The following is a 27,076-nucleotide window of genomic DNA, read 5'->3' on the forward strand; positions in this document are numbered from 1 at the left end:
AAGTGAGGGATTGCAGCCTCTGGCCTGTTGCATTAGAGAACTCATACTGCCCCGGAGATAATGTAGCACCTATGAAACATTTTCCCCAAAATCCTTTTTTTTTTTTTAAAGTCATTAAAAAGGTAACAGGGTGTTAGAAATGGACACAGGAAGCTGGGAGATCTGCCCGTGGCCCACAGCGACCTTCGGGGTTGCATTCCATGTGGAACACCGTCCCTGTCCTTCTAGAGTTCTCCGGGGACCTCTCCGAGAAGGACGGGAAGGCTGCAGAGGCACACGTGGCCGTGCTCAGTGACTGTGTAGTAGGTGCCGATGCGCTGCATGGTACGCTGTGTAGAATGAGGTAATGTGGACTGGCCAGCACCGCACTTTTAAAAGAGTCGAGATTTCCTGAAGACATAAAAATGACTATTATTGTGTGCCTCTTTTACATGCTGGCACCCTCTCCTTTAAGAGGTAAGGATTCTTCCCAAAGAAATTTGAAAAGTGGGATGGTCGAGGCTCTAATCCAGTGATGGCGAACCTGTGACACGCGAACTCATTTTTTTGGTTGATTTTTTTGGTTGATGTAATCACTGTTAAATGGCATTTAGATATCTAAAATAAATATCAAAAATATAAGTCTTTGTTTCACTATGGTTGCAAATATCAAAACATTTCTATATGTGACACGGCACCAGAGTTAAGTTAGGGTTTTTCAAATGCTGACACGCCGAGCTCAAAAGGTTCGCCATCACTGCTCTAATCAGTGCCATGCAGTGAGTTTCACAGAGGCTACATTTTGCAGACAGAATCATAACAAACACAGAATGAACTAGTGACGCTGGCGTAGGCAGTCGTTGTTGAAACAGGAGGTTCCCTGGGGACAGTGAACTCATCAAACTCTTTTGGAAGCTTTGCCCCAGGAATAAAGAGCCCACAGTTCCCTCAGTACAGGGTTCCTTGTTTTAACATCATTTTCCTTAAGAAGTTCACTATTACCATTCTCCAAATTTCCCTCATAATTCCAAAACCCCCACCTTCTTCTTGATACCCTATGTAGAAGGACAACTTGGCTGGCATTTGTTCCACAGTCATTCAGGTAATTCAAGCTCTGGCCAGTGTGGCTCAGTTGGTAGGAGTGTCATCCCATACACCAAATGGTCACGGGTTTGAATCCCGCTCAGGGCATATGCCCAGGTTGCAAGTTTGATCCCTGATCAAGGCGAGTGCAGGAGGCAACTGATTAACATTTCTCTCTCACATTGATGTCTCTCTCTCTTTTACCCTTCCCCTCTCTCTAAAAATCAATGGAAAAATGTCCTTGGGTGAGGATTTTAAAAAAAAAAATAGTAATAATAATTCAAGAGCCCTCACCGGTTTGGCTCAGTGGATAGAGTGTCGGCCTGCGGACTGAGGAGTCCCGGGTTTGATTCCGGTCAAGGGTGTGTACCTGGGTTGCAGGCGCATCCCCAGTGGAGAGTGTGCAGGGGGCAGCTGATCGATGTTTCTCTCTTATCGATGTTTCTGGCTTTCTGTCCCTCTCCCTTCCTCTCTGTGAAAAATCAATAAAATATATTTTAAAAAAATAATTCAAGATACCCTTTTCATTCTTCTCTGAAAAAATAATGTAATATTATATGATGTAATATATATTATATGAATGTATAATTTGTACTTCATAGGACTCATGCTGCTCTGATTAGTTTTGGCGATTGTTCTCTGGCTACCGTGTATCTTCTCATTAGAAGAGAAAAGTAATCAGCAGATATTAAGTGCTGATGATGTACTTGGCACTCACCTAGGCATTGTGAGGTTTGAAAAATACATGTTTACAGGGGTCTTTGATCTCAGGTGGCTCCCGGGGAGGCCGCAGTGGATAATGGAAGGGGCACTGTGTTAAGGATCAGGAGACCCCACGCTCACCGTACCTGCCACTCAGAGTCTGGAAGGCCTTGGGCACGTCAGTTCTCCTTGCTGGACCTCAATGATCAAGCAAAGAGGACAAGAAAGGCTTTGAGTTCAGCTCTGAACACAGGCTCAGAGGCCATTTGGGGAGCTGGCATTAATTCAGAGACTAGCAGAGCATTAAGAGATGAGCTGCTGAGGATCTACCGTAGGAGTTCAGGAAAAGCAGAGATGGGTTTTGGCATGAGGCTTCCCCTTGGACTTAAGCCAACAATCTGGCTCAGATCACTAGACCCAGCCCAAGACCACTCAGGGAGCAGAGTCCCAGTTGTACTGCAGGTGGCAGTAACGAGCCCCAGGCAACAGCAGGTGCTGTTCCAGGCTGTGTATGCTGGATAATGGGAACTTTTCTCTCCTTCCTTCTGATCCTTCCTGGCTTGTTCTGCTCACCCTGGGCTTCTCTCTGGGCCCTGTCTCTGTCCAGGCTTGCCTCCGCAAGCGGCTTACTTCCTGGTGACCACCTCAAGGCTTTGTGGCAGGATCCCATCTGCAGTCACTTCTCTTGGAATTTGGGGAATCCATTGCCTTCCAACACTCTGGGTCCCTCCTCTCCTCAGTCATTGTGTGTGATCACCAGGGTTCGTCAGCTGTGCTTGCTCTCAGGTTTCCGGTTCCTGGGGCTACCGGGCTTCCTTAAGGCTCTATCCATCTTTCCTTGTGTCCACACATGCACAAGTTAAAGCGCGAGTATATTTGAGACACGGGTACGTCGCCTGCTTGGAACAGAAGCCAACCTGTAAGTTACAGTGGGCTAAAGCTGTTTCATCCTAATAGAAACCCATCTTGCATTTTGAGGAGCTCAGCTCAGCTAAACGGTAAGAGCTGCCAGTCTCCAGGTGAGGAACAAAGTCGGAAATCACTGCCTGAGGAACTCGACGTGTTTCTAAAACAGGTTTGTCATCGGCAGCACTGCTTCCCGCCTGCCTGCGAGCCGAGGCCGCGAGAGGTCTCTCTTGGCCTGTCTGTCTTCAGATAAAGCCCGAGATATGTCTGTTCCTCAGACACCTCGTCATCGCTGGGATCAGGCTCCCAGTCTTTATTCTAACCGATTGCTGAAAACGTCCTTCTTTTTAATATCAGAGCTGCGCACATGCATTCCTCCCCTAAGAACTCAGTGTACCTCATGTAAAGCAAATTCTCTAAAACAACTACTTAAAATTCTTCTTTTTTCTTGAATTGCCATACACGTCTTGCAAGAGCATCTATTCCTACTCCCTTCATCTTTGCATTCACAGTAAGTACCGGCTGGCCAGGGACCGTTGCAGGAAGTGGTAGTTACTCGCGGATCCTTTAACGGTGGCCTCCACTCTCTCGAGGCCCCATCGCGCCCACTCCACCCGGCACAAGGCAGGCCTCGTCTTTACTAGTGGCCACTCTGGAAAATGCTCTCAAGACTTGATACTCGTTTGTGAGATGAGGTGGTCGGACTCCAGCGTCCCCAGAGCCGTGTGTGCCGTGGGTCTCCGCCGTGGTTAAGTGCCTTTCCCCGGGACTATGCTGCAAATTCTAGGAATCAGCTCAGATGGGACCTAGGACAGTGTGAGTGCTCTCTCCGGTTGGTAACAGCAGTGCTTTTCATTGGGGTTTTGTAGGCCTTTGCACTTGATGAGCTCACGGAGTTCATCTCAGACACCTTGTAAAAACGTCGCGGATTTATTGGTGAGTAGTGCAATGAAGGCTTTCTTATAAACCAACAATAAAAATGCAATCAGTCCGATGATGCCGATAATTGGAGCTAACTTTTACCGTACCGCTCACACCTGACTTCATACGTGTGGGCTCCTTACACCCTGACGGCAGGCTCTCTGCCTGGGGGCCGGGCGCTGTAGGCCAGGTCCAGCTTTCATGTAATTTCATTCCAGTGTCGAGAGAGGAACAGCAAAACAAGTGGAATATAAGTGTCTCAGATGAAAATCCTTGCCATGGAGGAAAATAAATCAGGGAAGAGCTAGGTGGTCTCGGGAGGCAGGTTTAATAGTCAGGGAAGGCCTCCTGAGAGGTGACATTGAGGAAGAGGTGAGGGAGGGACCAAGGAGATGAGGGGAGAGCCCAGGTAAGCCGGGCCTGGAGGAGGGATCAGCCCGGAGGCCGGTGTGGCTGGAGCCCCGTGAGTGACAGCGGGGTCAGGAAGGGACGGTGTCTGAGGGGTACTCTAGTGTGGGAGGAGTCCTGAGCGAGCTCTCAGCCCAAACCCTTCTCCCTCCTGAAATCCCTCCTTCTCCTCTCTCATTTGTCAGATGAGGAACATGAGGCCTAGCAGTGACGTCCTGAAAGTCACCAGTTAGTAGCAGCACCAGGACAAGAACCCAGGGTTTCCTGGTTCCTCGTCCCACCTACACCCTCCTACACCAACATCTAGGAAGCCTGAGAGTCATTCAGTTCACCTTCTCTACCCCTTGCCTGGGGTGAAGGGCAGATGCATCCATTTCTTACTATTTGTAGTCGTTCTGTGAAGGTGCAACCACAATAAATTAGCAAATACTGAACCATTTCCCCAAGGGACATGCAAGCTTAGGTTCCTGTGAGCCTCCTGTCACTACATTTGCATCAACCCATCAATGCATAGCCTTGTTCTGTGTGTGATTCTGTGTAAAGATGCCCTCCTGAATGTGGATTATTGGTTCACTCACATGGAACTCACAGCCAGTAGCTCTGTGACTCACGCCTAAGTAAAGCTCACGTGACATATTTTCTCCATAAAGTACATCCCAGCCGTCTCCCACGTAGCAACACTAGACAGCACTTCAGCACTGTGCTTGGGGGTGCATTTTAAGCAGCGAAGTCACCAACAAAAAGCACAAAAATGCAAAAAAAAACAAGGCGCTAATAGACCACGGGAAGGACACTTCTATGCAGTAGGAGAGCTGAAATTAGAAGGCAGCGAATTGCCTTGTTCACCCTCAGTGGGAACGTGCGTATCATGCAACTCACGTTTTTGCCACTCTGCATGTCCACGAGTGACCACAGAAATGCCAGAGTGTTCGTTTCAGGTGACAAATACGTTTCAGTGAGCAGGTGCATCTACAGATAATGAGGACTGACTGTATTTGCACTGCAGCTGTTCAGAGGAAGGGCTTTATTCAGGACCCGAGTGGCATCGTTCTTCGTGAAGACATCTTGGGCCCATTTTAGAGCAGGGGGTCGATTAGTCCTGAATTGCCTCAGACTCCGCCTGAGAGCACACTTATGGCTAAATTGCTGATGAGAAGGACACTCTTGTTTATTTGAGTATTGCAATTCCCGTATTACAAGTAGACTTGTCTCTAGTTGAGAGTGGACTGTGTAAAACCCCATCTCTCCAGTGTCCCCGCTCTGGCTGTTCCCTGCTGCCTCGGTCCCCAGCCCCAGCCCGGAGGGCACAGCCTGACTCCTGACTTGAGGCCTCTCTGCTCCTCTCTCTGAACCAGCATCTCCCCTAGAGCTCACCTGGCCATCTCGCTTCCCCCAGCAAAATGACAGGCCCACTCTACGTGCAAGGCCTGGGTAGTCACGATGGTTTTACTCTACACTTACTCTGCAAATAGCATTTCTCAGCTTTTGGCCGCAGACATAGACCCTATGGTGTAAGTCAGAGTGTGGACCAGAGAACTCACCTCCAGTCTCTTCCTGGACTCCTGTGGGGAAGACTAAAATACCGTTTACACTTTCTGGGAGGAAGGATGGTTTCCCAGTAGTGGGGACATCTGCTGCTCCTCTGCAGGAATAGAGGCGGGTCCGCCAGCCTAGCTTTTTGGCCTGGACTTGCACGGGCTCTCACTCAAGCTCTGAGAGTGTGGGCTGGGAATCCGGTGTTTGCTGCCACAGACCCTGCTTTTGTTGGCATTCGAGTGTCTCCAGCAGGAACTGCTGCTGCTTTTGTGTAACTGTCCCACCCGGAGAAGTTTCTGTAGTGACTGTCAGATCCTTTCTTAGAGATGCTTCGTGGTGACTCTGAGCTGCCTTGGGCCTTGGGCTATGGTGAACATGGCTGTGCCAGCTCCCTGCCAGGGTTCGGCACACACCCCTTGAATCCTCACAGCACTACCTGCAAGGGCAGGGTTATCCCTCCAAGAATGCAAAACTGGCAACAACTTGACAAGGGCACAGCCGGGAAGTGGTGGTCCACATCTGGTCCTAACCAGATCTGGTCCCCTCTTACCACCAGACCTTGGTCTGTCTCCAGCTCACGTGTCTTCATTTGACACGAACGTTACGAAGCATGAAGTATGTGCTGGGCCCTCTGAGTAGTGGTCGATCCGAGGGCCACAGAACAGGCCTGGCCTCAAAGAGCCTCCGTTGGATGGAGGATCCTGTTTATAGAACATCTAACGTAGAAGAAAGAGCAGTGGGATAGGGACTAGGCTGGGCATCCCGCTGGTGCTCAGGTGGGTCACTGCACTGAGCTGGTTTCTTCAGGATAATGACCTACCCTCAGGACTAAACCTCTGGTGGAACTCTAGCTGCTGCGTACTTTCTGTGTGACCCTGGGCGGTTCACTAAGTTCCCTGAGCCTCGGTTTCTCGCGTAGAAAATAGCAAATGTAGCTCATACTTTGTAGGGTTGGGGGAACGTGTGCTACGTGTTGTGAAGCATGCAGTAATTGGGAAATGGTCCGTGATTGTCAGTGCCATCCTTCACGCTTTTCCCACCAGGTGTAGGCTCTTAATTTTGTATAGAAAATACTCAGCACAGAATAGATAAAGTTCTCGGTAAATGGTCACCGCTAGTAAGACGGCGACGATCATGTGAACACGTGCAGTGTGATGTGCCTGCAAGTTTGGGTGGAAGTATGCATACACACATCACCTGTCCTGGGACATTCGAAACATTGGGCTCAGTCTCTTGGTTGAACCCTCCTCCACTCAGCTTTTCCATTGATAAAAATAGGCCTCAGAAGAGCAGCCTGGCCCCTGGGCAGGACACGACTCATACAGTTAACTGTGTTCGCAACCCACAACCCAGAGGCCTGTCTCCGGCACACTGGCCATGCATCTCCAAGGGCCCTGGCCGCTGGGGTGCGGAAGTGGGCTTCTCCGCTTGCGTCTCCGCTCAGCACCCTTCAGTGGGCTGGTCACTAGAAACGGGAGTGGGTTTTCTCTCAAGAACAAATCCTCCTGTTAGCCAACCCAAGCCTCCAGTTAGACATGTTTCTCTCTGGAAATTAATAAATTGACATTCTGGTTTTTATTTTTAAACTTATATTGTTAATAATGTGGTGACAGTTCACTCTACTCAGCATGTTAAGGAAGAGTGACAGTGGGCCAGGCATTGTAGAGGATTTGTCGTTGCTGGGAACACCGGCTGTTCTTGAACAGCAGGAAGCCTTTGGTGTAAGAGAAGGAGCAGCACTCTAGCTGAGGAGGCCCGGGGGCCCCAGCCCCACACTGGGCTGACCCTTGGCCCTGCCCTCAGGTTGTCCCTGAGCCTAACAACAGGCCATCACAGAACGCTGTGTGAACAGCAGTGTGGCGGACAGAGCACAGGCCTCAGTTGATTGCAGCTGTATTTCCCCTGTCTCCATGGAGATTTCTTACCTTCATTATCTGTTACCAGGGGTTGGGGGTTGGGGAGGGAAGGAATAAAGGAGGGGAAAGGAAGGAAGGAAGGAAGGAAGGAAGGAAGGAAGGAAGGAAGGAAGGAAGGAAGGAAGGAAGGAAGGAAGGAAAGAAGGAACTGTGGTGGCTCCCCCTGCTGGACAGTGTGCACAGGGAAGATTCTCGAGCCCTACCCTCACACACTGAATCAGAAACCATGGGGACGGGCCCAGTTTTCTGCGTTTTAACAAAGCCCTCTAGGTGGTGTGCTCACACATACCACAATCTATGGTACCTCTCTCCACTCCATGTGCTAGCTTGGCTAAAATCACTTAAACTAGAAAAATCGTTAAAATCCACACATAGAGAAGAATTAAATGTATCAATCTTATATAATAAAAGGCCAGCGACCATAAGCGTAACGACCGGAATGACCGCTTGACCAGTTGCTATGAAGTGGGGGGCTGACAAGGGGAACCGGGTGGCTGGTGGTGGCAGGGGGCGGGATCCGGGGCCCGGCGAGGGGAACCAGCAAGGGGAACCAGATGGCTGGCAGGGGCGGTGGGGGCGGGACCAGGGGCTGGCGAGTGGGTGGAAGATGGGTCTGATCACAGGCTAGGCCTAGGGACCCTACCCACACATAATTTTGTGCACTGGGCCTCTAGTAATAATAATAATGACCATTATTGAGTTCTTACTGTATGCCAGGCAGTATACTAAGCACTTTATTGGCATTTTACCTCATTTAGTCCTCACAGTGGCACTGTAAAGTATAGGTACTATTTTTAGTCCCATTTTACAGAGGAAGGAACTGAGACTTAGGAACCTGAAGTGACTTGCCCCGAGTCAGCAGCTAGGAAATAGCAAGGTTATGACTGAATCCAGATTCACCTGATGGCACAGTGCATACTCTAAACCATTACTCATTTTTGCTCTTTTGGTTAAGAACTATTGGAGAACGAGCATCAATCAAAGTGCAACTAGTGAGCTTTATTCAAAAAATGAAAAAAGCATTTTTAAAGGCAGTGTTATTACATGTTTTGAACTCTTCCAATACTCTGAACAATGAGTCTTCCCAGAGCTGATCAGTATGGAAACCATTAAATACACACACACACACACACACACACACACACACACACACACACACGTCCCGCCCAAAGGAAAAGTGATGGTGGTTATAAACCTTCCAGGCCACACGGGGGCAGCACCAAACAGCACAGGGTGCTCTTTGCCTCCGTCCTTGGGCGGAAGCTGAGCGCATTCCCTGGTGGAGCTCAGTTATTCCCCATTCACCCACTTTTCTTTTGCTCTGGTGGTGAAGCTTTCCAAGTCAGAAACTAAACTGCAAGAGCAGGACTGCACAAGGAAAATCACTTAAAATAAAATCTTTATAATAATATATTTAGGGCTTTTGTTTTCTCTTTATCAGCATGACAAAACAACATACTTAATATGCTGTGGTCCGATTAGTTAGCCATTTGCATTTCTTAGGCAAGAAAAATACCCTTGATATTTTTTAGTGAGCTGGTTGAGTTTGAAATCCAGGTGTTCTTGGACTCAAGGGACAAAAAGCAGCCAGTATTTTTGTTTCTTACCTTCCTTACTGTTAACAAATTCTTTTGGGTGTTCATAGTCTGTAGGATGTTGTAGTAGGAATACTACGCTGCGGTAAAAAAAAAAGGAACTCTTGCCTTTTGCAACAGCATGGATGGAACTGGAGAGCATTATGCTAAGTGAAATAAGCCAGTCAGAGAAAGATAAATACCACATGATCTCACTCATTTGTGGATTATAGAGAACAACATAGACTGATGAAAAGGGACAGACCCAAAGACTGAGAAACAGCGGTCAGGCTATCAATCCCCAGAAGGAAAGTAGGGGAGGGCGGGGGTAAGGGGAAGAGATCAACTAAAGGAGTTGTATACGTGTATATAAGCCAAACCAATGGACATGGACAACGGGGGGATGAGAGCATGAGTTTGTGTGTGGGGGGGGAAGGTTGGGGGTTAATGGGGGGGATGAGGGCACATTTGTAATACCTTAACTAATAATAATAAAAATAAATAAATAAATAAATAAATAAATTCTTTTGGGTATTTGTAGTCTGTAGGATGTTGTAGTAGGCAATTAGAGGAAGTAAAAAAATATGATCCTGGCTTCTAGTTTTAAGGACATCACACATTAATGGTTTCTTAGGGTTCAAACCCAGGATCACCAAGACACTCTACTCCTAGCAGCTTCTGTTGATTTTGAACCCCATTTCCACCTGGGCACATCTCAGGATCCTGTCCAAGCCTATTTCCATACCAGAGGCTGAGTGGCTGGAATTTTGACTAGAGTGACTGTAATAATTTATTATTCAAACCGGGAGCTGCTCTTAATGATTTTGCCACAACAACAGACATGAGCCAGAGCCATCCTGGGGACAACTGAAATGAGTGGTCACCCTAAGCACCAACGTTCCGCTCCTGTCAGTCTCCCCTTTGACGACCCTCGTTAAGATTTATGCGGCACTGTATTCATTCGCTCTTTCACTCAACACATGTTCACTGAGTGTTTTCTACACGCGGGCTCTCTTGCTATATTACGTTGTTTTCTCCTAGTGAGAACTGAGAGGTAACAATCGTTATTACTATTTTTAGAAATGAAAAAAAAAATTGGGGCTTTGTATATTACTTTCCCGCAGTCACAGTACCAGTACATCTAAGAGCTAAGATTTGAATCCCTACCCTAGAGCCATGCACTCAAAACCGCACTGAGCCCGAGCTGGTTTGGCTCCGTGGATAGGGCATGGGCCTGCGGACTGAAGGGCCCCGGATTCTATTCCAGTCAAGGGCACATGCCCGGGTTGCGGGCTGGATCCCCAGTAGGGGGCATGCAGAAGGCAGCCAATCACTGACTCTCTATCATCATTGGTGTTTCTATTGCTCTTTCCTCTCCCTTTCTCTCCTTGAAATTAATAAAGCCATATTTTTTAAAAAACAACAAAAACCTGTAATGACATCGAGCAGTCGCGCTGCAGTGGGCACACACGCCGGCAGAGGGGATGTGAGGGCATCTCCCAGACCTCTCCCCAGGACACAGGGCCCTGAGGAGCTTTCGCAGTCATCACAGGGGTAACCTTCTCTTTCTGGTGTATTTGTGAATGGCCCATAGGCACCATTAGCATGTGGCAGCCGTTCTGCTCCGGGTGGTCACACAGGTTCCTCAGTACTTAGGATGGGAGGATCCTCATGCACTGGGCTTACGTAGGTTGCCTTTGGTAATTGTGTGTGTGTGTGTGTGTGTGTGTGTGTGTGTGTGTGTTTCCCCTGAGATACTGTGATTAACAACTCGGGAAGGAGTCTGGGCCGGGAGGCTGAGACGGGAAGGTTGAACTGGACTGAAGGGGTCACTTTGGGACAATTGGCTGTGTTTCCTCATTTTGTTGTGACATTCACTTTGGGAAACTTTACAAGATGCCCCCCTCCCCCCGCCCCGTCCCGGGAAGGTGGTCTCTTCCACTGATGCAAGCTCGGAAGGACCCAACCCTCCGAAGGGGATAAGGGGCCCCGGCTGCAGGGTCAGGTGAGGGTCCCAGTCCAACCACCCGGCCACCCTGGTGATGATCAGCAAAGCGGATGCTGCAGCCCGCACGGGTCCTGGGGATTTCTTTCTTTATACGTCTTTGGATTGTTTACGTGTTGCGATATGCACACGATGCTTTTTATATTACTTTAATTGGATAACTGAACTTTTAAAAGACAAGGAGCGTCATCTCAAAATATCTCCAAATGATAAAAGAACAAATGGAGCTTGTGCTTTAAGGTGTCTCACGAGCCCGGCCATTCTGCAGGCTTCACGGGATGTGGTGCTAATAACAAGCGGTAGACGCTGAGACCGACTATCACGGAAGCACATTTTCCCCGTTTCCCTCCACTTCTGGGCATTAGAGGATACATTTTTGCCTCGTCGTTATTAAAGTGCCTAACACGGACTTGATTCATTCTCTCTCCCATTGTCTTTTTCTAGGTGCTAACAGCTAACAGAGCTCATGGGGTTTGCACTTTTTACTATGAAAAAAACTGCCTTCTAATAGATAAATGAGCTTAGAAGTTTTTATAATTCCACTTCTAGTTATCTATTCCAAGAAAAAAATCTGAGCACACACACAGAAAGTTAGGCAAGATGATATTTATCACTACACTTTCTAATAGCAAAAAAGTCACAGTGTAATTTTCCAACAGTAGGGATGGGGAGAAGGGGGTGATGACGAGGTTTGACTTTGGGTGGTGGGCACATGGTGCGATATACAGCTCTTGTAACATAGAAACCCACACTCGAAACTGCATGTTCATGTTGCCCAATGTCACACCAATAAATTAAATTTAAAAAAAAATAGGGATGAGATAGAACATGCTGTAGCAGCTAAAGGCTCATTAGGAATACCTTGCAGGGGCTTTAATGGTAAATTGATGGAGAGTGACCTGTGGCCTGTGACCTGTGACCTGTGAGGAATCTCACGTTCCTGGCTCTGTCTTCCAGTGCTTTGCTGTGCGCTCCCTGGGATGGGTAGAAATGGCAGAGGACGACCTCGCCCCTGGGAAGAGCAGTGTTGCCGTCAACAACTGCATCCGGCAGCTCTCTTACTGCAAAAATGACATCCGGGACACGGTCGGCATCTGGGGAGAGGTGAGTAACGCGTGGGGGCAGTGAACGGCAGGCTGGGTTCCGTCCCTCTGGCTCCCTGGAAGCCGAGCTCTGTGGGGCGTGGTCCTGAGGGGCGAGGGGGTGGAGCAGGTGCGTTTCCCCACAGAGGCAGGTAGTGTGGGCAGGAGACACCGTTAGCAGTGTCTGGTCCCAGGGAGGACGGGGCCCTGGGAGAGAACGTTCTCCACGTCGCAGTGACTGTGATCCCTGAGTCCCCAGGAATCCACTGTGGACTTTGGGGCCCAGAAAAACCCCTGGGATTTGCGTGCACAACTGGGCGTGCGAGGATATAAGAGGAAGACCCATGGCCCTCTCTAAGTATGTCCTCCACGGGGAATGTGGCCCCCACACATACACACAGAAGTGCCGATGCGGCCGCTCTAAAAGTTGGAAAAAATTTTCTTTCTAACATATTCTTTATTGACCATCTGAAAGTCAACTTTATACATGAGCTTTGAAATCGAGACCTGTCTACTCTTTCTCACTTTGAACAAAGTAAATCCACTTTGAAATATCAGTTGAGATCATTTCAGAAAGGAAAATAATACGTATCAATATGAAAGATCCATAGAAATCACGGAAATGTGAAAAACCGATCCCTGCCAGGCTCTGAGACCTGCCAGTCGGCACACCGGGAGCGTCTCAGGGTAGAGCTGCCACACGAGTCTACCCCGCTTGGTCCCTCCCAGTGGGCAGAGCCTTTGGCTTTGGGAGGCCCAGCCGAGGTGTTTCAGCTGAACCAGGCCGCAGGAAATGCATCTCCCGGCTGGTGAGGGGGACTTGACCGCACTGTGGGCCACACCCTGAAAAGCGTGTTTGGCATGTCAGGTGGTGATGTCAGCCACAGCGAGCCCCTCAGTCTGTTAGTCCCGCAGAGTGTTTGCCATGAAGCAGCTGCACAGAAGGGGCTGTACCGGGAGCCGTCCCCTCGTGGGTCTGGCTGAGCACCTCCTTCAGGCTGCAGCCAGTGCTTCAATCTTGGTGGAAAGGGACAGAGAGAAGAAGGCACCAAAAATCCTTAGCAACTCTGTTACCTCAAAGCACATCCCTGGTGGCCCCAGGGGGGCCTGGGCCCTGCTCTGCTCTCTGGATCCCCAGTCTCAGCGATCATGCAGCTCCTGGCACTGCTGTGTGGTCTGGAGGCCAGGAGCCCAGCCTGTAGCTGAAGGACAGCGTAGGGTGTCGGCAGCTGGGCTCCTCTTCTTGCTCTGCGAACCGTTGCTCAGCTACTGACCAGCATCGGTGAGATGCTGGGCTCCAGGTCTGACACAGCCTGTGATGCTGGAGCAAGGTATTTGCCAGCCACATCACACAGGCATGAAGTGGCGTGAAAGGGACGGACATGCTGTGGCTCTGAGAGGCCGTTGAGGGGGCCTGCTGGGGTCTGGCCAGGGGGAGGAATGGGGAGAGCATGGTTGTGTGAGGACGCCGGGCATGGAGCTGGTGGGGCGCCAGATTCTCCAGGGAGCCCACCTTTTTCTTGAAGATGCAGAAGTGTAAATAATGAAACATTAGAGCCGCCTAGAAAGCGGGCCAGGGACACTTTCCAGAGGACTTGGGGAGGGAGAGAGAAGCTGGGATGTGAGGAAATACGAAAGATTTATGAACTTTTTATTCAAGAGAGGGTGTTTCTCCCTTTAGGACAGTGGTTCTCAACCTGTGGGTCGCAACCCCTTTGGCGGTCGAACGACCCTTTCACAGGGGTCGCCTAAGACCATCCTGCATATCAGATATTTACATTATGATTCATAACAGTAGCAACATTACAGTTATGAAGTAGCAACGAAAATTATTTTATGGTTGGGTCACAACATGAGGAACTGTATTTAAAGGGCCAGAAGGTTGAGAACCACTGCTTTAGGAGAACACATTCGAGACCACGGGGTGGCTTCTTTTGCTCCTTGAAAGGACATCTAGGACATCCTAGGCAGCCGCAGACATGGCGAGGGCGTGTGCGCTTCGGAAGGAGGGTAACGGGCTCTCTTTGGTTCCAGGGGAAGGACATGTACCTGATCCTGGAGAACGACACGCTCAGCCTGGTGGACCCCATGGACCGCACGGTGCTCCACTCGCAGCCCATCGTGAGCATCCGCGTGTGGGGCGTGGGCCGTGACAACGGCCGGTGAGTGCCCGGGGGCTGGGCTCCTGTCCCCTCGCCAGGGGCCCCGGGTGTAGCTCCACACCTGTTGCTGCACTTCGCTGAACATGCAATGACGGCAGACTTCCTTTAGAAATGTAAAACATTACAGCTGATTTCTGTCCCCACCGCGGAAGCCCTCCACGCGGCTTCCCCTCCTGGTTTCAGTACCTCAAACCTTTTGTCAGTTCTGGATCTGCCTTCGATTTCTGCATGTTTCTCCTCCTGCTCATCCTCATTCAGCGACGTTCCCAACGCACCAGGCTCCCTGAACCCTCACTTCCTTTCCCCCTGCTCTGCATCCTGTTTTAATCCTCCACTTCTTTCGGTTGGGTCTGGGCCATTCCCCACGCCTCCCCCTGGTACTTTCTCTGCAGAGGGCTTGTGTCGGGGAGCAGTTTGCCGGGGTGGGGGGACCAGCTGCACAGCCTGAGCCACCACCTTCAGGTCACTGAGTCACTATCACCAGGAACTCCTGGGGCTTGGGGTGGCTGAACTTATTTTAACATTTGAAATATCTGGTCATATCAAATCTCCATTCAGTGCGCCTTTTTCTGAAATTCTGCTGAAAATGTGTGATGGACAGAAGTGCTCCTTACTTAGGTGTGTGGAGAACTTTTTTGTCCTCCAGGCTGACTGGGAGTTCTGATGTTCATGTTCATATTCTATCTAAAAAGTGGCCCTTATCACAGATGTCCCGTAGATGCCACCGTTCAGCAACTGGGCTCCATTAAATGCACTGAACTCTCGCATCACAGCTGACCCTTGAGCAACGCAGGCTTGAACTGCTTGGGTTCTCGTATTGGACCCAAGTAGTTCAAACCCATGTAATTCAAGGGTCAACTGTATTCTCTAGCTCGTATGGAAATTGGAGTGTGTGAGTGCCGACTGAACTTACATGTGGCTTTTCAACTGCTCGGGTGGGTGGTGCTCCTCACCCCTGCGCTTGTTCCAGGGTCAACTGTTTATTTAACCTTTGGCAACTCTCGGTGTAACTGAGGACCTCGTAGCTTTTAGGGATGCGCTATAGGGTGGTTAGTTACTGCATTGTTGAAACTGGGTAAGAACATTGTCAACACGGGTGAAAACCCCAGACAGCAGTGAGGTGGCCCCCTGGTTCCGTCCTTGGGCATCTGGTTTATCGGAGCGTGTGGTCCTCCCTAGAGCTCTGCCTCGGGTTGCCCCTGCCTTGGTTCAGTTGCAAGTTCTACGCCAGAAAGGAAGATGGTTAGGCATCCATCGGTCAAAGAATAAGCGTGCTTGCTGGAACCAGACTCGAGGAGTGGTCCGCAGAAGGAAGGAGAGGTGTCCTCTGACTGCTGGTGGGGTAACCCTTCCGGGGAGCACGGTTGTGCCTGAGCTTCTGTAACGGAGTGCCGCTGGGCGGCCGCTGGGCCAGGTGCTGTGAGGGGAACGAGTGGGTAGGTGAAGTGTACACGCCTGCCATTCACTCGCTCGGCAGAGCTGTGGCACGAAGTGGATGCACGACACTAATTGATTAATTTAACAAAGAAAACACCTGGTACTATGCTCATCATTAAAAATGTTCAGCCTTGATGGGAGGGTGTAAGATACTTGATCCTTCCCTGGTTCCTGTGCTCAGGCGGGAGCCAAGGTGAAGATCATTATAAACACACAACGAGGTGGGGTTGTGTTTTCTTAAGGGCCGTTGTGAGCGGGTTTCCCTGATGAGGTTTTCAGCCCAGTCCAACTCTTGAAAGTGAGGCCAAATGCTGCATGTTCGGGGGGAAAAAAATGATTCGCACTCCAGTTGACTGAATTATTTAAGCTCTGAGCCTCGGTTTCTGTCATCTGTGAAATGCGGATCGTAATAAGGACCACAAAGCATGTTACGTGTGCCTGTGTGTGAGTACAGTAACTGGCACCGTGACGGGACGCGGCAAATGCTTAATGGGTGTGAGCTCTGGATTTGTCAAAGCACAACCGGATGCCGCTAACTACCTGGCTTCCTTTCAAAGACAGGGAGGGGCCTGGCCTCAGGGAGTTTCCAGAGCAGCTTATCAGGTGATACAGAGGACGCGAGGCAACTGATGCAACCCCGAGTTCAGTTGTCCTGCGGAGCCGGAAGAGCCTCACCCTCTGCACCCCCCCTGCACCCCCCCGCCCCCCTCCCCGCGCGCCCCCCCCCCCCATGGCAGTGTAAGTTAGGTCACATTGCCTTGGTTATGCCTTTGAGAGGTGGACTGGGTGACCCATGTTTTTTAAACCACTTCTTCTTGCTCAGTGTTAGCGGATACGTGTTATTTAGGAATTGTTGGGGTGTTTGTTTTCCCATCACCATTTATCCCCTTTGCCCTCTTCCACCTCCACCCACCCCACCCCCTGCAGTCACCACATTGTTGTCTGTGTCCATGAGTCCTCTCTCTCTCTCCATCTCTCTCTCTTTTCCTTTTTTGCTCAATTCCTCCAACTTCTGTAATTTAGAAACTCGCTCGGGGTCCCCTGTCACTCTCAGGGCCTGAACAAGCTCACTGCTGGTTGGGGCCTCGGGCCAGATTGCAGCAAATAAAAATGTATGTTTGCCAGCGGAAGGTTCTGTTTCCCCCACTGGTCCCCTGAGTTTTCATTCCCTAGAAGAAGGGGCCTTTGCATTCCTGCCTTTTTTTATTTTTTATTTTTTTACTTTCTTTTGCTTTTGATCCTTTTCTTTACAGCAATTTACAAGAGCAAATTCAATTCATAATGCCGCCAGGGGAAGGGGCTTGCGCTTTGCATGAATAAAACATAAAAGTGTTTCATTTTGCTTGTGAAAACGAGCCTGTTTCTCATTCTCTTTCGTGGCTTTCCTTGCCGAGAGGCTGGGATCTCTTCGGGGGTTTCTTGACGCGGTTAACGTGGAGAAGGAACGTATGTACACCAGAGGCTGGAAGGGCACAAGTCCCTCTGGAAGTTCAGAGTGCTTCACTCAGCCACGCGATTTCCGAATTTATAAAGTTATTTTGGGTTTAGCATATTCTTAAGGCTTTCAAGCGGTTTTGATTTGCTCTGAAGAGATTCCTTAGGGAGTAAGCTTACTGTAGGTGAGGGGGTGATCTGAGTGTGACCTCCTTTCCCCCACGGGGCCCCAGGGTGGATTTGAGAAGCTTCTTACGATGAAGGGGTGGCAGTCACATTGGTGTTGGTTCTCTGTGGGGGTTGGTGGTTGCTCCATGGGGCTGAAGTCTTTGTCTTGGTCCCAAGTCAGGCCTGCCTGTGGCATTTCTTGGGGCACGTTTGCATTATTGCTGGGCGGAGGGAAGGCTGCCTCCGCGCCCTGGGCCATTCTGTACTTTGGTTCCTTTTGATCACCGTGGGGTACATGTGAAGGCTGCAGACATGCAGTGGGGCACGGGGTTTCGTGAGCCTTGTGTTCCGATCAGAGGCAGCACCAGGCGCACCCACACGGACCTGCTCTGCTCCTGCCCTCGTCCTCTGGGTGTGAGTGGCTCTGGGCCTTCAAGCTGGCGTTTTGCCCCCAGTGCCTAGGCAGACAAACCCACTGCCACCTGTCATCTCGTCTCTGTGGCCCTGCCAGGCTGCCTTTCCCAGGACGGGGCGGGCTATTTCAGGGGCCCATGCTGCTGCCAGGCCACAGCTCTCTTTACTGATTGGGGCCCTGGGGAAAGCTTCGCCCCTGTTCTCTTATAGAGGAATCAGAACCAGGCAACGTAATTTCTGAGCATAGGGGGCTTTTATAGGGACTCCTCTCTCCTCTCATGGCGGATATGGCTCCCTCATCTGGACACACAGGTCCTTATGTGCATTGCCAATGGGCAGTGGAGTGTCCTAGTCCACCTGCTTCCCTTGAGGAAGGAACATAGGCAGATGGTATAGTCACAGGACTTCAGACCCCATCGTGGGTTCTCCCTAGTGATTCCATAGCAGTGTGCCATGGAGCACTAATGAAGTAAGATGGTCGTAGACTTTCCTTGAGAAAAAAAAAAAAAAAGGTTCTAGGGTCATTGGGGAAGCTGAGACCTCCTGGGAGGTTTCCCTGTGCTGACGAGCCCTGGGATCCGCCAGGAACACATTTCCAGACCTGAGCAGACCCCTTTTCTCCATGGAAACGCAGTCACATGGAGCACACTTTGGGGAACACTGCTTTGGCCAGTCAACACATTCATTTGAATTAGTGACAGCAGTAGATGGCTACTTTTGCTTATACGAACAGAATTGAATTACTGCTCATAAACAACCGCGGTAAGTTGGAGACCCCGCTGGGCCTGCTCTGATAAAGGTCACAGTCCTTCAGCAGCGGCGGCGCTGTCACAGCCACTGTGCACAAGCGCTCTTCAAAAGTGCGTTCTTCGGCCGTCCATGTCGACCCGGTGACATTGCTTATGGTTATAGTTTGCAGAACAAACACTCTCCTCCTAGAACACGTTTTATACACTTCTTCTGTTTTTTATGAATAATTTTTAATAAAGTTTTACCAGGTCATAGATTATTCATAAACTTCCAAATGAGTTTACCTTTCATTGTTTTATCTGGTTAGGCTCTCAGGGAACTTTTACCTGAAGATTATAGTGCCAAGCGTGCAGAATATTTCCCCCTACGCTCTTCTCCTAGGATATTCCCAGCCGGCTTTTCCCCACAAGCCCCTGGTTTAAGTTGTTGTAGAAGGCTGTTGCCGCACACAGTTCATGCTCCTGTTTTCCTGACAGTGTTGTTTTGTTGCTTTACTTTCTTTTGAAAATATTGCTAAATTTGGGGGCAGGTTTTGCATGGGGTAGATTAATTAAAATGTGCAAAACTTTGACTCACGCGAATTGATATTTAAAAGGTGGTTTATTCACCCAAGGCTTTCTGCCTCCTCATTTTAGAGATTATGAAGCTGGGAACAGTAGGGTGTGACTTCCCTTCAGTGGCCCGTTTGGTAGTGGCAGGGCATAAACAGACCCCTGGGATCTCCCTCTGTCCAAAGGGACGCTCCCCTGTTAGTCCAGACAAGAGATGATGGATGGTCTGAAATGACCGGGGGCTCCAGGGGAGACAGGGCTCTGTGGCCTGTCCCTGTCCTTAAGGATCTGGCTTCTTAATTGATGAGAAAAGACACAGGTGTGAATTGAAAGCAGAGGTTGACAAACTATGGCCCAAGCTAAGCACGGACTCACATCTCTAGGGCAGTGATGGCGAACCTTTTGAGCTCGGCGTGTCAGCATTTTGAAAAACCCTAACTTAACTCTGGTGCCGTGTCACATATAGAAATTTTTTGATATTTGCAACCATAGTAAAACAAAGACTTATATTTTTGGTATTTATTTTATATATTTAAATGCCATTTAACAAAAAAAAATCAACCAAAAAAATGAGTTCGCGGGTCATAGGTTCGCCATCACTGGGCTAGGAGGTTGTCTGAAAAAATAGAAATTAGCAAAGAATACAGATGTGGGGACCCCGCATGCCAGGGTCCTTCAAGCCTAGAGACCAGCATCCGCCACGCAGGGCGGGCGTCCTCCTCAGCGTGAGTGCATTTGCTCCCTCGGGCGCCACCTCCAAGCTTCTACGGGTGAATGATTCCCCCCTGTGTCCTTTGTTCCCTGAGGCCACCGCCCCACCTCGCCATCGCTCCTTCCGGGTGACCTCTCCGTGTTCCCTTTTGGCGTGTTTAGTTTCCTAGTGATCTTATGTGATCTCTCTGTTCAAGTAACCGTGCGCCTTCTGCTCCTGCCGGTGCGCTCCCTGGTTGACCTTCCAATGAGTTGGTGCTGGCTAAGGAGGCAGCCAGCACAGGGCAGAGGCGGCTGCTGGAGCAGCTTTGTTGAGCAGCAGCCAGTGGAGCTGTCCTTTCTGTTCAGCTGCACCCACAGCAGACGACACACAGCACCTGTGCCAAGGAGACCTCCTTGCTAATTGGTAGAAGTTGGCAGCGACCAAGGGCAGTTCTGTTTCAGGTGGCAGGAGTGTAGAGATAGCGGGCTGCTGGGTTTTTGAGTTAATCTGAGAGTTATCTCTATTTTTGCTTGGCTGTTGTTTCTTTTCCCAGGAGTAATGGCCGGGGGGGGGGGGGCGGGGGGGGGCGGCGCGGGGGGGGGGGGGGGGCTGGTCTCTACGTGGAGGATGAAGAGTTTGTAATGACATCTGGTCAGAGGGTTCTCTGAGCCAGACAGTAATGAATGATTGATGGATTCCAAACCCACTGATGAAAGTTTTATCCAGGGGATGCGCGGTCCTGCCTCAGGAGAAGGGTCCTCGGGGACACCGCTGTAATTCTCTCCCCGGCTGCGGTGTTATCTTGACCTCTAGAGCTGATTTCTTTTTCATGCAGCCCCTTGAGACGAGGAGGCATCGGGTTTGCTTCACCATTTTGCTGACTTAGAGTGCAGTTATATTTTATCTCTTTAGAAGTGGCTTTCTTGCTTTCTATTAATCATGCCGGGATGCTTGTGAATACTTTCAGCTTAGAATAACCTTTAAGGGAAGACATTGTAAGGGGTCATCCAGGTAGTTCCCCTCAGAGGAATGTGTGAGGGCACTTCCAGCAGGTCTTTCACAGTGAGGCTGTCCCTGCTGGTGCATTTGTGAAGATGGCGGTATCTTCTGAGGATCACATCATCCATTTTGGTAACTGGTTCAGCGCATGATCTAGCATTTCTTATGAGCATGTTTCAGCACCAGCCGGTGAAGTGTGGAGGCCTGAGGTTGTTGTGGAGAGAGATAGAGACAGACAGAGGAAGGAACAAAGGGAGAGAGGGAGGGAGGGAGGGAAGAAGGGAGGGAGGAAGGGTAGGAGGGAGGGGGGAGGGAGGGAGGAAGGGAGGGAAGGAGGGATCATGCTGATCCCTGAACAACTTCCACTGCACACCTCCCCAGAGTCCCAAGCCAGATGAGGATTGGGGCTTTGTGGATGCAGTTGGGAGAGACCAATCATGCTTGGCTGTAGTGATTCTCAGTGTCAACCCTAAAGTATAGGTCTTTGGAATACTTGGAGCAGTCCAACAACAGAAGGAAGAATAATTTTAGTGAAAAAATAGCTTAATAATCCACATATACATGGCTTAGTGTCTTAGAAGAGAAAGTTGTCGTTCTTCTAACCCAGAGCCTGGCTTGGTTGCTGGCATGTTGCATAAGCTCAATAAATAGTTAGGTGTGTGATGAATTGCTGAAAGCCTCATGTTATTGCAGATGAATGGGCAGTCACTGCTTTCCATGCACAAGTCGTCACCTTGAACTTTTTTACTCAAATGCAATCATCCGAGGCTTTTGGCTTCACGGTGAGTCTGATAATTGGGAACATAGCATAGCTCCTGTGATCTGTTTCGACTCACAGAACACTTCTGACACCAAATGTGTGGGTTTTACACACCAAGCAATTCTCCAGTTCTCTGCGGATACCAACCGGATTTCCTACATTTAATTCAATTCTAACTACCTGAAGATTTCACAGTTCCTTAAGATTGGATGCCAATCACAAGTCCAGAACACTGACCGACTGCTATACATCGGGGATTACCTCGACCCCTCCTGGGGTTGGGTAATTTGCTAGAATGGCTCATAGTCTCAGGGAAACGTCATAAAGGCATCCTAAATAATAAAGGGCTAATATGCAAATTGTCCCCGGGAGTTCAACCAACTGGGATTTCGACCACTCGCTGTGACATGCGCTGACCACCAGTGGGCGGTGCAGAATGATGGGAGTCCCTGGCCAGGAACCAGTAGCGGGGGGGGGGGGGGGGGGGGGGGGGGAGAAGGCCCCAGGTGGCCCTGATCGCCAGCCAGGCCTAAGGACCCTACCTGTGCACAAATTCCATGCACCAGGCCTCTAGTTTATAAATGGGCAGCCAGATAAAGAAGCAATAGGTTGTGATCCAGAAGAGTTGCAATCACAGGAGCTCCTGTCCTCAAGAAGTTTGGGGTGTTCCACCATCCTGCACCTGGACGTGTTCACCAAAGTGGAAGCTCTCCCAACTGTGTGGCTTAGGGGTGTTATAAAAATCTCATTACATAGGCAGGTTGGTTCAATCATTGACTGTTGGTGATTAGCTCAGTGTCAAATCCCTCTCCCCTCCCGGTGAGACTGAAAAACTAAATATGTATTTCTTATCATAATATAACATCACTGTAGCAGTTAGTCACTGGAGAAGACAGATTTGAGAACATCAGGTGGGACTCAAGGAGTCCCATGACGGACAGTTACATGAAGTGTGGAGATCTAGTTGGTCAGCTGAAGGAATAGTGGAATAGGAATCCCACCGTTTGCTTTTAATGATGGGTTTTTTTTCATGCAGTGATGTTGGGGACTCTACATCTGCTGTGGGGTCACGGCTAGGGTGGCAGATCTGTGGACGAGCTTCCTTAGAAGCGTCACACGTTGTTCCCAATTGTACTGTTTTCATGAAGATAGTAATGTTTCCTTGAACTGCTGCCTGGGTCAAACATATAAAAAATTGGGAGGAACTTAAACACATGGGAGATTAGCATTATTCTCTCTTTGACTTTAAATATGTAAAATCTAGAGGCCTGGTGCATGAAATTTGTGCACGGGTGGGGTCCCTAGGCCTGGCTGGTGAACAAGGCCAGTCAGGTTCCCTGCCTCCCCGCCTCCTCCTTCCCTCACTGCCTTCGTGCCGGCCGCCATTGCCACCACGTGGTTTCCCACCTCCTCACCTCCCTGCCTCCCCATCTCCCTCCCTCCCCCCGCCTCCTTCCCTCCCCACCTCCCTGCCTCCCCCACTCCTTCCCTTACCACCCATGTCCCCTGCCAGCCAACCTCCTGGTCCCTTGCCCTGGCCGGCAGGTCCCAATCGCCTAGAAAATTATCTCGCTCAGATGTTTCACACGAGACACAAGCCAAAGGGAAACAAACGTTTGAAAGTATTGGGGACAGGGTTGGGGTAGGTGTGCACAATTACAGGCTCTGACGGAGACTGGGGAGGGGGAGGACTGAGTACAGGGCTCACAGACTTGTAATGGCGAGGGTCTGGGGGAGAGCACAAAAAGGTCGACCGGACGTGGCTGCCTCTCTCCCCACGAGACGATGCCTCATGTTCCGCATTGCTCCTCTAGGCCTCGGCACCTACCCCGTCTTGCCCAGTTCGCCCCTTTCAACGAGTGGCTGCAGGTGCATGTTCAAGGGCCACTTTTTCCTGCGCAGAGCACCTGGCTCGTTGGAAACCCACCCTCAGGCAGGGCTCGTGGCCATGCCCCATGCCCTGAGCTGCCCAGCCCGGGATGTCATGATAGAGTCGAGTCCCTTGTTACTGGGAAATCGTTCATGGCTCCTGCCTCTTGATCCCGAAGTCTGTACCTGCCACCCCTGCACAGAGAACTCCTGAGTGCGCATTTGTTGGAAACAAAGCCAGAAAACTTTAAGTCTGTCAATCAAACACTTAGGTGTGGGCCCTGAACCAGGTCTGCGCAGGAGGCACACTAAATTGGTAACGACATCCTGGCATATGTTCGGCAGGAATTTTGCAGACATACCAACAGAAGCACTGGTGTCATATTTTTTAAAGTCAATCCTTCTTTGATTAGAAAATCTGTGAAATAGGTGTTTGATTCAAATTGCAAGTATCCAGTTCCCCTGGCCCCAGCCCCTCAGCAGCCCCTACACCCCATCTGCCTTGGGACACGACTGGAGTGGGGATTGGGATTAAGGAGAAGAGGCCACAGTCATTCCTAAACCTCTAAGCCACTGTCTGAAGCCCAAAGAGCTCAGCATCCATTTCAGCTGCCTTTGGAAGAAGCTTCTCTCCTCATTGCTACCACGAGGTTATAGACCGTGAGTGTGGCCCTACTTGGCTACCCTAGGCCTCGGTCACCTTTGCTCTGCGTGTGGTAGCAGCTGCCTGCTGGAATGCCAGAACATGCCTGTTAAACTCAAAACTAAGAGTAACATCTTTAACCATCCACTCACCTAACCCCATCTTCCTACTTATTCATTCTCCTATGTTCTAGATTTGTGCATTCATTCACTCGTTTCTGCATACATGCATTCACTCACTCACCCAACTCCTGCTAGTCCACCAGCTGCACAAATCAACAACATGGGGGTCCTCTTACCCTCCCCCACATTCAGTGAGAGGTCAGCCCTAATGAGTCAGCCTCTTTAGTACTTATGTCAAAGAATAATTTTTAAAAAGTTAAAAACAGACTCATATATGCAGTAAGTAATCAGCAAAGCTGGAAACAATTCAGATGTCCATCAGCAGGTGAATGGATAAGCAAATTGTGGTATGTCCATACAATGGATGTCCACTCAGCAGCAAAAAGGAACCAACTACTGATATTCACAGCATAGCTATTCTCCAAAGAGTTTTGCTGAGTGAAAGAAACCAAACGGCCTCCCTCAAAAAAGGTTCATACTGTATGATTTTACTTACATCAAATTCTAGAAAATGCAAGGTCAACGAATCTATGCTGAGGGAAAGTGGGTCAGTGGCTACCTGGGGAGGGACCTAAGGCAGGGATTATAAAGAGACAAGAGGAATCTTTGGAAGTTACAGACATATTCACTGGCTTGGTTGTGGGGATAGTTTCACAGGTGTAGACACATGTCAAAACTTATCAAATTGTATGTTTTAAACATATTACATGTCAGTAATACCTCAATACGGCTGTTTTAAAAAATGTAATTTTAAGCATATACAATTAGTAACATGTCAAAGATGTGTCTAACTCATGATTGAGGGAACCAGCAGGACACCTCAGAGCCAGGTAAAGGAATAGGAAAGACAGAATCTTCCAGAACTGATAATCAAGCCACCAGGAAGCACGGGTGCTTTGAATAATCACAGAGATCCCAAGCAGGATGAATTAAACACACACACACACACACACACACACACACGTACACACACACACCTGTACGTATGTATACATATATGTATGTATTTATACACACATCACGTTGAAGGGAGTTTTATTTAAATTGCTGATTATGTGTATGTTCACCTACATAAAAATAAATTTTGCAAGGACAGTAATTAAATTTTTTAAGATTGTGTGAACCCTACATTCTTTCTAGCCATCTATTTTTCTGTGTTATTGGCTTTCAAACTATCTTGTCATAACCCATAAAAAACATAGTTTATGACATGACCTGATTTCCCCCTTACCCACCCTCCTCCCTTTTTTCTCTGTCTCCTTTATTCACTCACGTATCACTAACAACAATTTCACACAATGTTTACCTTCACTGTGTGTTCGGCCCTTTGGTGTTTTTCGTCTTTGCTACTCTATTCTATTCAACTGTTTAAATGCTGCCTATCACCATGAATTGGTCATAGTGTGAATAACACTGATCTTGGTTAACTTTTCCAAAAAGTTTTGAGCTGAACACTGTACCAGTTTAATAACTTGTGTATAAAGAGAAAAAAAATGATTCCACGGTCAAAAACCAATGAACTTCCAGAGGGTCAGCTTTTTGGGGTCTGCCAGGTTAGGAAAGGCTGAAGAGCACTGATCTAGGAATTCTCAATGATAATTATGTGTCAAGTGGTATTTTAACAAAGCTAAACTTTTAGACTTTTCATTTGCTTAGCACTTCGCCCCCCATGCCATCACTGAAAAGCGCTGTTTGATTATGAGGGAAGCTTTCATTGCAGTCAGTGACTATTATCTTTCTTAAATAATTTGGTTAAGAGTGATAATTGCATAGTTTATCATGTTTCCCTTTTTGCCAGGTAGTTTCAAGTTAAATTAAACCGCTAATTATAGTAATAATAGTAGATTGAACCATATGACTGCTATTATTGTGGATCAGAAATGGTTGAATGTGGTTTAAATTAATATTTAGCCTAATTGATTTACAGAATTACTTCTTCCTTCTAGTTGGCTTTAAATTTTACTTTTCTAATTTAAGAGCCTGATAGAATGTGTGTCTTTTATTGCAAATCACTTAATTCTTTTGTGAGGCAAATGGGATATAAATTTTAATAAACAAACAGCATCCAATTATAATACCCCATTAACCAACAGGGTGTTTAAAGTAGATTTTTCCCCCCAATTTCCTACCTATATTAATAAAAAGGTAATATGCTAATTAGACTGGATAGACTGGACATCTTCCAGACATCCTTCCGGACAAAGCCATGTTGGCGGGGGCTGAGGCAGAGGCGGTTAGGGGCGATCAGGCAGGCATGTAGAGTGGACAGGCAGGTGAGCAGTTAGGAGCCAGCGGTCCCAGATTGCGAGAGGGCCTAAGCCGGCAGTCGGACATCCGAGGAGTCCCGGATTGGAGAGGGTGCAGGTCAGGCTGAGGTACCCCGCCTCCCCCCCTGCACAAATTTTGTGCATCGGGCCTCTAGTTATTCAATAATTGGGAAATGCTACAATGCATTCTGCAATAGGAGTATCTTGAGGGTGGGTTGTTTTTGTTCCTTTCTTTGTTCGTTTACTGTAAAAGTCCTGAGTGGGTCAGAGAACAACAACAATAAAAATATATCTTGCCCTAGCAGGTTTGGGTCAGTGGATAGAGCATTGGCCTGCAGATTGAAGGTTCAATTCTGACCAAGGGCACATGCCCCGGTTGTGGGCTCTGTCCCCAGTAGGGGGCATATAGGAGGCAGCCAATCAATGATTTTCTCTCTCTCATCATTGATGTTTCTGTCTCTCTCTCTCCCTCTCCCCTCCTCTCTGAAATCAATAAAAATATATATTTACAGTCAATTCGTATTCATTGACCAATCCAAATGATGTTTGTGGCCTTGTACATGAATTAGAGAACAATAGTGACACAGAAACTGCCTCAGGACTAAAGATATTGCTGCGAAAATACTGTTCCTCACCACCAGGGATCCCATTACCAAGATAAGCAGCTATTACCAAAAGCATTAATATCTAATGG

General features: G+C 48.8%; 1 protein-coding gene across 1 annotated transcript in view; it reads left to right on the top strand.

Annotated features, from left to right (window-relative positions):
* The window catches only part of APBB2 (amyloid beta precursor protein binding family B member 2), a 328,097-nt gene that overhangs the window by 252,483 nt on the left and 48,538 nt on the right, over positions 1-27,076 (top strand). Inside the window, exons 10-11 of the mRNA XM_081092795.1 lie at positions 11,988-12,134; positions 14,147-14,274. Of these exons, the coding sequence (XP_080948921.1) occupies positions 11,988-12,134; positions 14,147-14,274 (275 nt within the window). The remainder of the gene's footprint in view (positions 1-11,987; positions 12,135-14,146; positions 14,275-27,076) is intronic.

This window comes from Myotis nattereri (genome assembly GCF_964212035.1).
Source record: "Myotis nattereri genome assembly, chromosome: 1".
Classification (NCBI taxonomy): Eukaryota; Metazoa; Chordata; class Mammalia; order Chiroptera; family Vespertilionidae; genus Myotis; species Myotis nattereri.